This window comes from Lepisma saccharinum, chromosome 11 (genome assembly GCF_977018435.1).
Source record: "Lepisma saccharinum chromosome 11, izLepSacc3.1, whole genome shotgun sequence".
NCBI classification, from domain to species: Eukaryota; Metazoa; Arthropoda; class Insecta; order Zygentoma; family Lepismatidae; genus Lepisma; species Lepisma saccharinum.
In genome coordinates, this window is record NC_139239.1 from 37,884,580 (window position 1) to 37,897,160 (window position 12,581).

The 12,581-nt window shown below is 36.5% G+C and overlaps 1 protein-coding gene across 2 annotated transcripts in view; it reads left to right on the plus strand.

The window, feature by feature from the left end:
* The window catches only part of LOC145995207 (lachesin-like), an 828,831-nt gene that overhangs the window by 748,913 nt on the left and 67,337 nt on the right, over positions 1-12,581 (plus strand). For both annotated transcript variants that reach the window (XM_083131770.1, XM_083131771.1), the window contains 2 exons: positions 5,740-6,024; positions 9,788-9,850. In XM_083131770.1, the coding sequence (XP_082987896.1) occupies positions 5,740-6,024; positions 9,788-9,850 (348 nt within the window). The remainder of the gene's footprint in view (positions 1-5,739; positions 6,025-9,787; positions 9,851-12,581) is intronic.

Genomic DNA, 12,581 nt, shown 5'->3' on the forward strand with positions numbered 1-12,581 from the left:
CGTCCGATAGTTGTCGGACGTCGTAGTAAGGCGTTTTGTTAGGCAAACTGAAGGAACATTGAAAGAAATAGGTTCCATTGATACATACGATTTTTGTCGAATATCGCCACCCGACAAAGTATCTCACTACAACATGCGACAGAAATTGCATGGACTGCAACATCCAAAAAAAATCGAATGCATAAACAAGAAGAGCTTTAGACTGCAAATATGCTGCTGGAATGTTATTACTCTTCTGGCTCACTTCACCTTATTTAATGTAGCAGTGTTTACGAAGGTTTTCTTTCATCATCCTGACGTATTATTGGTTTTGCACAAGTTAACATACGTTTACAATGACATTGCACTATTCTTAGATATCAAGAAGAATCCAACCAAATGGAATATACATATATTGAATACTATCACGAAAAAGTTAAACATAAACTGCATTAGTGAACGTTATAAAAATTGGCAAGTGCATGCTCCCAACCTCAAATTTACTGCAACACTGTAAATTCCTGTCTTTTTAAACTCATGAGAGATGGTCATTAATCTCTCACTGAGTAAGGTTAATGTCCAATATTATGAAATAAAATACTAATAATAGATACGTAAATATTTGAATATCATATTTACTCGAATCATTCAATCATAAAAGCAAATCACTTTCTTCAAGAATTGACTTTTCTCTGCCAGCCCTGCTAAATTTTCACTTTCCATCTACTGATTTATACGAGGGGTGGCCAGAAAGTAATTTCCAATTAGTAGGGACATTGATTTTTCGCAAACGCTAAAACTGTGAAAAATGGTAATTGCTGCGAAGTTATGTTTAGGAATGTGCAGTGATGATGTCTGGACACATTTTTCGCCCATTCGAAATAATGTGAATTTGGCATAAAATGCGAATTGTTGGCGTTTTTAGTGATTCTTTTAAGAGAAATGTCCTAAAACAACGAAAAATTCCATGAAATCCATCATTCTTGTCTTTTTTAGGCCTTGTTTGTGTACATAGAACATTCAAGGTTTCCAACATTTTACTCAAGAGTAAACCATAGAGTTATACGTAACATACATGGAATAATTCCGACAGCCACATTAAATCATGTATTTCCCACGATTTTTTCAAGTTAACAAGTGAAAAAAAGATAATGCCAATTTTTGGTGCCATAATATATCGGTATCTGTCACGTGAGATTGATTGATTTTAATTTTTTGGGTGCGTCGCCACTTATGGTCATTATGCACCCTTCAGTATATAAGGGGAACATTCCATTATCTAAAATCCTTACCTTAAAATTAAAAAAGGGGTATGGAAAATAACTTTCCCGAAATAACTTTCAACACCATGAAGGTATAATTTCAGATATTTGCCAGAAAATGCGCTAAAATGAAAATGTGAATTTTGGTGAAAATAACACCGTGTAGTAAAAAATAAGAAAATACACCAATTTTTAAAAAAATAACAAAATATCAAGGTTCCTACCGATTAGGCATAAATAAAACAAGAATATCAGTTGTACTTTATTACATTAGTAACAGTGAGTCCTAACCTAATTTTCGGCATAATCACCACCGTTGTTCTGGCATTTGTCGTAGCATGGCACTAAATTTTGTATGCCCATGTTATATGTGTCTGACAGCAAAGACTTGAACTATCTCTACCGCAGTGTAGCTGTCAAATCCTTGCCCTGCCAGAAACCTCTTCAGTTAAACAAAGAGATGAAAGTCGTTACATTCAAGGCCAGGGCTGTACAGGGAGTGGTCCAAGATCTCTGACCTGAAGTGATGCAAAAGGCCCGTGTGTACTCAGCTGTATGGGGTAGTGCACATTCGATTGGCCTTCCTTGAATTGTATGCACCATCGTCTGACCTTACTATCACTCACGACGTCCGGTCTGCACACCTCACACGATTGCTGGTGGCTCTGTGCCATATTCTGAGCGTGCGATGTAGGCTACATCGCAGTCGGTGGGAGACTGTATGAGAGCTGCAATCTTTAACCTAGAACTGTCCTAAAACGGCTGCATTGCAACTGTAACAGATTACAGCTACATGCCACTTCTTCCTGCCTGCATATGTGTGTGTAGCTCTCCGACCACTAGTGCTGCGTATAGGCACCTTTGGAGGAGCTTTTTTCAGAATGCCCCCCGTATATGAACTTTCAGAAGCTTTTATTATTAGTGTGTGCCTGTTTTAATGTGTGGTTAGCTAAATCAGGTATCTATACAATGCAATTCTATAAATTCCTTGCGTTCAATTTCTAATACCTACGTATCCTTTTCGTCAACAATAATGGTATAACTGCATATTGTCAGTTTCACAGTACTTCACTTGGATATATTGTACTGAAGCAGAAATCCCATTGATAATGTAAGGAAATATGACACTTTATTTTGTTCGATTCAATTGTTTCACTTATATGCAAGAGTTAAGTTGTTTGCTTTACAGAGAAGAGAGCTTTATGCATTGAAAAATGAGTCCGCACTCATGGTTCTTGCAAGCAGAGGGTTCCAAACCTCAGTGGAAATATCAACTTTTAATACGGAGAATGTATAGCTAAGGAGACTGATAAATTACAAATTGTATTTCTTAATCAATCACTCTTCACTCTTATCTCATTTAGTCGTAACTTTAAAAATAATCAAGTATTTTATTTTAAACTTACTGCATATCAAAAATTCCGTAATCGTTCCCTAGCTTGTGAATTGTAATAATTTTCCAAATTCACTATTTTGCAGTTTGAATTCAAATCATAGAGAATAGAGAAATTAAGTCAATGTCAGAGAAGATAATATTGGTACTTAACAAAACCATACGTGGATCTGTGTGAGTTTATTATTTCTATTTGCAAAAAGATCAATTTAGTTAACTCTGTAATTGTCAGGGAAAAATGTAAATTTTGTCCTGGAAAACCTGGAAAAGTCAGGGAATTTCATTTCTGCTTGTTTGTAGCCACCCTGTAATCCCTTACAGTTCTGATTTTCTTTTTTCCTCTTCATAAAGCACCCTTCCTTTAGACGATGGAAGATTTTTAACTAGCCGTGATGTGGGTGGAAAAACAGTCACAAGACTTTTCTCAATCTGGATTTCAGCAATGGATTCAAAGATGACAGAAATGTATACAAAGTAATTGACAATGCTTTAGATACGCTTGAATTATTCACTTGTCAATATCTTGACACTACATTACACACGTTTATGCTACAAATGAAATTTTTATGGCGAAGGAGATATTACTTTCGGAATGTTCCTTGTAAAATTCACCTATGTCACAATATGTGTTATTGGATCAGCCAATTTTAGTATGTAATGTTCAATTTTTAAGTAAATAAAGAAGAACATTCTTGTGTTTTTATACATCATATCATCATTTCATTTTCTCCTCATTTTAAATAACGTATAAACTCATTGAATTGAAATATTGCTCTAAGTCCACTTTATGCTCGGAGAGTCTAACTGTGCCATTATCCTCCACTGGGTATCGAATCCGGGGCCCCTTGATTACAAGGCAATGACGTTACCACTACCCCATCGGGGAGGCCCTACATAAATTCATTTATATTGGAGAGGAAAGCAGGAGGACTAGCACTTAGAGACTACGAAGATTTTATTGGTGAAATCAACTGGAAATAATGTAGTGATATTATATTATGTACTAATACACTGAAACGTATTTTCTTGTTTCTAAAATATACCAGTCACCTCATATAAATGTACGTACATATTCTCTTTTCAGAACAACTGAAGAGAAGTATAGTTCTGTTAATAATAGAAACTATTTGATATTTTTTCTGTGTGACCGTTAAGTGTGATGAGATTACCTACCCGTTGGAGACGTTAGGATAAAATGAAACTTGATAAAGATACATGAAAATGAAGATGGAAACAGGAAGTATCTCTATAATGCTGCAAAATGCATACTTATGTTCCTCGGGCCTATGACGACGACACTAATGCTGCTTCTTGCGAGAGGAAAAGAATCATTATCCGCGCACAACTTTTAATGCGGCAGGTGGGGGCTCCTCCAAAGAACAGATTGCCCACTAAGTTATTTATGGTGCTGCCAGTGTACATTGGAGCACTAGCCTCCGCATAAGCTCAAAAGTCCATCAGCTGCGACGCCCAGTAACTGCGGCCGACCATTAGCACCGAGTGTTTGCGGGAGTCGCATATTTCCCTTAATGAAAAGAAATGAGCGCATAAACAATGCTTCTTCTGGCCAGGTGTCAAGCCGTAACTTCCTATGAAGCAAATATTGGTTTTTGCCACGAGGCTACAAGGGAGCGTCGCTTCTTCCTGTTCGACATGAAGAATGGGGACTGAATAAACATCGTGGAGAGGATACAAATTCTTTGCTCGCGTGTGTTATGTGAGAAAACTTGAATGTGATATGTGTTGCGCAGTTATCATCATCGCCATCTCCGCGGTGGAGGGAGAAAAAAGGCTGGATTCACGATTTTTTATCTAAAGTTCCTGGTTCGGGATGATGGAGGTTCCTTTATCCGTGTATCATCAAGATATTCTTATCTTATATGCCCATTTTCCTTTCTTCAGGCAAATTTTTGATCTTCCTAAGCATGTTTGGAGATGATAACAGCGTTTCAACAAATATTTTTACCTTTTGAGTGGAGTAGACTTTTTATACTGTCTCTGATTAAGTTTTCACTGTCTCCTTACCTTTATAATGTGTTGTGTGAGTCCTGTGTAGGTCTCTTTATAACCTTGCAATTTGAACCTTTATTAAGGGGCTATTTCTACCCCTTTTTCTACTTTTCATTCATTCATCATACATTCTCTACGACGCGATTATTCAAAAGAGGCGAAGTAACTTAAGTAAAATATGAAAAATACAAATTCAAATAGTTACCACCATCCGATAAAATTATTTACGTTGAATTGCGATGCACGTGGGAGGTATTCAATGGCAGAGATTACTGTAGTTTAAGATGTGAGCTGCAGAGACACGTGCTTTCGGTCACTAGGCAGAGTTAGTTAGGATCTTTGTAATGGTCATTATCGAGAGAGCGGAGAAAAGGAAAGGTCTGTCTCGGAGACCGCAATTCGACTACCGGTAGAACTCTTCGAGAAATGCTCTTACATTTGAGGTAGTGATGCAACAGAGGATATTCAAAACGATAATATGTTTAAATTTCTATCTACAGATAATAATTTCCTCGCAGATAGTAAGGAAGAAAAGTGAACAATGAATATACGTTATAACAAGTAATTTTGTAGTCTGCAGAACTAACTATTGGAGATAATTGGACAAAATTTAATAGACTGATCTTATTATCTATTTTAATATAACCTGTTCTAGTTTAACATGTTATTATCATATGATAAAGCAACCTATCCATTATTTTTAAATGGCTTTCAAAATTCAAAGCAATCACAACAAGATTCCAGTTGCCTTTCTGTCCCTATCATTTTCATATATGTACTGTGTTTCAATCCCAATGTTAGTCCATTAGTATTCTCAATAATTCTGATTAATTCTTAGACAATCACGTAAAGTTACGACTAAATAAGATTTTGACACCATAGAGAACTAAGTATTCAGTTCTCTGCGTTATTAATAGGTAGTATTAGTAGCCTCATAATACATTACAGTATTTACCACAAACCTTCTATCATCATCTTCAGGAAATATACATGCTTCAGAACTATTCCTTGAGTTCAACTAGATACATGGAAGTAAAACATTATAGTGTTCGTTTCATGAATGTTCCTAAAACTTACTCTCTCTTCTCTCCGCAGTCTCACCAATGATCTGGGTTCCCAACCAGTTGGTGGGCGCTCCTGCAGGCACTGACGCCACCATCGAGTGCCACACAGAGGCGTATCCGAGGGCCATCAGCTACTGGGTGTACGACAACGTGATGCTCCTCACCACCAAGAAGTACCAGACGGAAGCCACGGAAAACAGCTACCGAACTCACATGAAACTCACCATCAAGAATTTAAGGGACAGGGACTTCGGGAACTACCGCTGCATTTCCAAGAACTCCCTCGGCGAAACGGAGGGCTCTATACGTCTTTATGGTGAGTGACAACTTTCTTGCCTCCATTCTCGTGGAGCTCTCGAAAGCATTTTAATGTATACAGTCACCAGCAATACAAATGGAACACCCGCATCCTGAAATTCTCGCTTTCATGCAAGGCGTTATGTGTTTTGCCTAACTCGATGGCTATAAGTGGATTTTAATAGCAAATTTTCAATGACAATTTCTACCACCGCAACACACATAACGCCTTGTAGGAAAGCGAGCATTTCAGGTTCTAGATGTCCCATTTTTATTGTCGGTGACCGTACATAGAAGCTGCACCATGTGTTACATAAAGATCGTGTTTAGTGTACTTAGCACCTTCAGCATAGCCAATGTTTTAGGACATATCCCATTTCAGAAGTATCTATTTACAGTATTTATTTCAAAATGATACCGTGTAAGAAACGTACTGCGTGGAAACTCATTGTCCTCCTTATTGGATTAGAGCCGGTATGCTTTTCATAAATCCAGACCAAATATACACAACCACACAGAGGGTAATTAATTAAGTATTTTTTAAGCACAGGGCTACTTGAGGCTCGTTTGTATTATTATGATCTATTCAATGTAGTTATAATTTCATAACACGATGAAGCCGTTGACTAGATTGCAAGATTTCACTGCACCAGTTAGCTCAAGAGAAGAAAAAAGTGTAACTTATAACCAACAGAACGTTTAATGTTACATGTATCAATACTTTCTCTTGTATGTACGTACATAGTCCTTGAAAAGATCGAAAGCGAGTAGGAGGTTCAAACTTTAGAAATTTCCAGTCTTTTCCATCCCTACCGATCTCCTTTAGGTCCATCTCAACGTTATCCCTCCATCTTCGTCTTGGTATTCCTACTGGTCTCATACCATCAGGTTTCCCAACATGAATCTTGTAAACTCTTCTTTCCTCTCCCATTCGTGCCACATGGACTGCCCACTTAAGTCTTCTTCATTTAATAGTTCTAATAATAACTGGACATGAATACATATTATGCAGTTCTGAATTATGTAACCTTCTCCACTCACCTGTCTCATCATCTCTTTAAGATCCAAATATTTTTCTAATGATTTTATGTTCAAGTCCTGTTAATTTATATTTCTCTTTCAATGTAAGGGATCACGTTTCGCATCCATATAATACTACAGACAAAATTACTGTTTTGTATATTTTAACTTTTAGTTTATTTGATATTATACGAGAAGATAAACGTTTATGAAGAGAAAAGTGAAACGAATTTCCTGAATCAAGGAGGTTTTTTATTTCCTCTTTAATATCATTTTAATTTGCTATTATTACTCCTAAGTACTTGAATTCGGAAACTGGTTCAAACGAGTTGTTATCAATAATTAAATTTTGATTATTACCTAACACTTGGGTTCGCCTTGTAAGCATATATTTAGTTTTCTCTTTGCTAATTTCCAAACCCCTCTCTTTAGCTGCTTTTAAAAAAAATTTAGCATTATTCTTAATTGTATTTATATCATCACCTAGTAAGTCTACATCATCTGCATATGCTAACAACTGAGTCACACAGTTTAATTTTAGTTTTTCGTTAGTGTGTTTTACCTTCCAAACAGCATATTCTAAGGCAAAATTAAAGAGCAATGGAGATAATACATCTCCTTGTTTTAACCGACCATGGATTGTTAATTTGTCAGTCATATTAATACCCACATGAATTTTACTTCCTCTTTCATTGTTTTCATAAATGTCCATAAAAATCTGTTCTAAGATTGAAATTATTGATAATTAATGTAAAATAAAGTAGGTAGGTACACATATTATCAGGCAAGAGAGAGTTATTTTTTTCCGGTTGGGAGTGAATTTAGCAAAGTATTTTTTTTGGCTGAAAACTGAAATCAAGAAGGGGACCCCTTAGCTTATTTAACTACAATCCAAATAGTGCATGTAGGACATATACTTTCACACAAGAGTTTTAAGAATTAGAGTCCTAAAGAACACGTTCGATAGCCTAAACCATGTAGTTGATTGACAGTTCTAGGAACGTATAGCCTACCTCATTTTCATACAGGGTGGCCCACAATGGACTTTACAACTTTGTAGGTGCATACAAATCTATTCAAAAAAGTTATAGAACTGGTTGTGGTGTCATGTTGTTAGGAAGTACATCAAGTTTGAATAGCTTTGTGGAATAGTACCGAATTCCGCCAGCGGTAGTTCCATTTAAAACGCCTGCTTTCACAGGTTAAGAGCGAGCTCGCTGTGTGTTTTGGTTTGAAGAGACGAAGTCTGTGACAATTGTGCAATGGAACTTCCGTACCCACTGTGGGAGTGATCCTTCTAGTAGGCCTACCATTTACTCTTGGCATCAGTGTTTTGAAAGCAGATAACAAGAATCCAATTTGTTGTTAAGAAGTTTGAAAAGAAAAAGGAGCTGATGTATGGGTCTTCTGTTTGCAAGGGAGGTAATGTGTAATTTAATTAGTAATTCGTTATAAGGTGTCATCTTTGGATATGCACCATCTATCCTAAAAACTATATAGCGAGTGAATTTATTTTGAACTTTTTTCAATAAGATCTATTTGTTTACTGGTTTGTGGACTCCACACTATTGATGCGTACTCTAATTTGGGCCTAACATATAGGTTAAATAATGATAACAGCTATTTATTTTCATTGAATTCTTTTGCAGTTCTCATAATGAACCCCAGTTTTCTATGCGCGTCATTAACAGTCTTTGTGATATGTAACTGAAACGATAATTTATCATCGAACACTACACCAAGATCTGTTATTGAGTTTGCCCTGTCTATTTGTGTGTGTGCTATTTCGTAGTTATAGTGTATTGGGGATTTCAATCGGGTAAATGTTACTGCCCTGCATTTCTTTTGGTTTAGATTAACTTTATTTGCTTTACACCATGCGTTGAGATTTTCGATGTCATCTTGTAATTTAATGGAATCATCGTCATTGTGAATGCTCCTATAGAATTTTAAATCGTCAGCGAATAGGAGTTTCTCGGAATTTCTAAGTTGTTTTGGTAGATCGTTAATTAATATTAAATACAACAAGGGACCAAGATTAGAACCTTGAGGTACGCCTGAGCCAGCTACAAATTCATGGGAGCAGCAACCTTCATAATTTACGTATTGTTTTCTGTTTTTGAGATACGAGCACATTAAATCTATGAGGGAAGAGGAGAAATTATAAAATGCTATTTTCTTCAAGAGAATATCATGGTTTACAGTGTCGAACGCTTGCAGAAATCTGTGTATATAACGTCTACCTGGTCTCTGTTGTCAAGTTCAGTGGAAATGAAGTTTGTAATTTCTACGAGTCCTACAAAATCAACCCGACGTGCATATCTGGAGACCGGCATTCCACGTACGAACATTTGGCGTGTGTTGAGAATTTATTTCCTCATGAGAAACTGTCACAAACATGGGAAATGTTGACTTCAAATGGGATGTCTGAAGTATTACCAATGGGATCCACATTGAACTTAAATAAACCTTGATGTATTGCCTTACAAAGGACACCACAAACACTTCTGGAACTTTTCCGAATAAATTTCCATACACTTATAAATTGTAAAGTCCTTTTTGGATTACTCTGTATAATGAAAAATGAAGTAGATCGACTGTGTACGAAAATAAGTAGAATTCAGAAAACAATATTTGCAAACATAACAAATCTGCACCTCACCTCACCAAGTTCGATAGCATTCCTCACATTTCATTAGCTTAGAGAGATCAAAAGATTTCCTGCAACATCCACATTAAATGCAAACTTTAATCTCCCGCAGAAATCCCGATGCCTTCTTCGCCGCCGAAAGCAACCGAAGTAAGAAGCGGGGCCAGTAAGGAAGGTAGGACAGTTGGAATCAACTTCTGCATGAATGCAAATGCTCGCATAAAATGTTTATAATTACTGCACGCAGAGTAAGAACTGTCAAATGTTTTGCATGCCTTATGTGCTATCTACGTGTAATAATTTTTCCTTCTGAAATACTTTCTTTTATGTGTAAACGTTATTTGTATGGGAGTAAATGTTGTCATGTCAATTTCGTTTATTTTTCATAATACGATTTTCTGTTTAATTATGTTTCATTTTTGGTTGTTGTGTGTGTATAACTAGATTTGAAATGCAGCATGATTGCAGAAAGAATGTTTTTGTTTTCGGTTTTGCACATTATGCACAGCATGCATTCTAAAATCATACTTTTAAAGAAAAAAAATTAAATCGTCGATACAAATCTTAACTCCAAGGATTGGGCTGACTGAAGGAAGAAATAGAAAGTGAGAGATAAATCTAATATTCAAGTGAATAATGAATTATTGAATATCAACTTGATGTACCAAATTCAAAATATTCGCCTATAATGCCAGCTCAGAAAACAGTTGTAATGAAAAGCCTTTGATTCAACTGCCACATAGAAATTTAATTAATTAATCTTTGTGGAGAGGTGTGAGTTGCGGTTTTATAGTACAAACGTTACATTTAAACCAAATTTTAAAAATCGAAAAACAACTTCATACAAAATTTACTTAATTATTAGTTATAACAAAGTGGAATCTTGATTACATTTTCAACGGTTGGTCTCTACATTAAAATTGCACTGTATTAAAGTTCAAGCTGTGGTTCAAGTTTCGCAAATATTACATTGGTCGAGTGAACGGGAGAGTTACTGGGACGAGTTACTGACATGTCTGCTCGACTCGACCCTTCTATGGCGAGTAACTGTTTACACACGTTTTACTCGATTCCAGCAAAGTGGGATAGTGGGTGCAGCTGTTTGGTGCTCTTTTCACAGATTGAACCCATCGACGTCGTTGTCGATTAAAAAAAAAAAAGAGTTCTGAAACTGTTTACACACTTTTTTCACGAGAAATGAATACAATAATGCACAAGGAGGACATGTCTGGCAAAAAAAAACTAATATGTTTGATTTTTCTATTTTCGATCATTCTTGGTTGAACGTAAATTCCTTTATTTTTAATTTTATTTCTCCTACGCCAAATGCATGACAAGTCTCATCTCTTCAACTTCATACACCCGTAGTTTATTTTGTTTGTTCCTTCCTATTAGGGGTGTGCGGGATCCCGAGCAGTCGGGAAATACCGAATGGTCATTTTAAAAAGTCGTTAATTCTCGACGTTTTCTGCATTGTAAATTTCTGGAAATTATCGAAAATTGTTAGTTTTTGTACCAGAAATGCAAAAACAACCACTTAAAGTGAAAATAACGTGTAGAATTCGAGATTTCCAGAGCTTCGGGAAATTTTGAACATTTCCCGTCCCAAAAATTTCAACTTGCGAATGTTTCCCGTCCCGAATGTCGGGATTTAAAAAATTTCCCGTGCCGACCCAAAAAATTCTGTCCCGCACACCCTTACTTCCTAAAATCGACACAAATTCCATGGACACTCACAGACACAACACAACACAGACTCTATACTGTCCTCAGAAAGCGTGGACAGCCACTCGACTGTCCTGACTACTGGAGCGAGTACTGGCTCCAGTGCTCTCCCCAGTTGTTTACACGGGGAGAGTAGCTCGCTTAACCCTACTCGCTCCAGTACTCTTACGTCTACTCGACCAATTCAAACCAGCCTTAAGTAATGATGCAGAAGACCAGGAACGACTTTAGCAATCCGGTGCACAAATACATTTTTCGACCTTGGATCCGGTCATATTGTTGCTTAACGTGCTGGAAGATGAACGTGGGAATGTAGCCTGACGGTGACGTAACAAGGAGGTCTCGGGTTCGAGGAATGGAGAAAATAAGCTAGGAATGGCGCAGGCTCTCGGATTTGCGGTTGACCTCGCTTGAACAAATTCTGGTAGCGGAAGGATGCAGCTTGCTTCCTGCCAAACATTGAAACTTTTCGGTAACACTTGTCATAGCACGCTTTTTTGTGTATGTTAAATTAATTTATTCGTGACTTCCGGAACTTCCTAAGGTCGATGTTCCAGTCGTTCTTTTTAATAGTGACAAGGTAAATCGTGAATCTTTCACACAATTCAATGCTAGCTGTAATAAAAGAAAAGAAAAAAGTTTTATCAAATCATGAAGACAAGATTTTTGCATAAGGGGTGGAATTTATGGAATTTCAAGTAATTTCTTTACTAATAAATTTGTATAATCAAAACTTTGGTTTCATGTACTAATACCCAACAATAGAAGAAATATCGATAGCATTATTTTCATGGAATACCTAATTTGAATGAAGTACTTATAAATTACAAGCTTAAAGACATTTTACATGAATGTTCTTACGTCACTGTAACTATTTCGTTTTACGTTTCACTGTTCCCGAAAAAGACAAGAAATTCCCTTATAATGACACGCCCTAGTTTTTCCTGTAATGAAGCCAGTACTACATTATTTTCGAAATGAAAACTCAAAATAAATTTGTTATTGTGGATCAACTGTTCTGTTGTGGAGCATGAAATAGATGAAATATACATACGAAGAATATAAAATAATTTTCATACATTCATACGGACGTCGGTAGCGGGGGAGACTGGAAGGCCTCTAACAAGAAGTAACAAGATGGGGTGGTAGTGAGACATTGAAGATGCACTAATATTTAATGT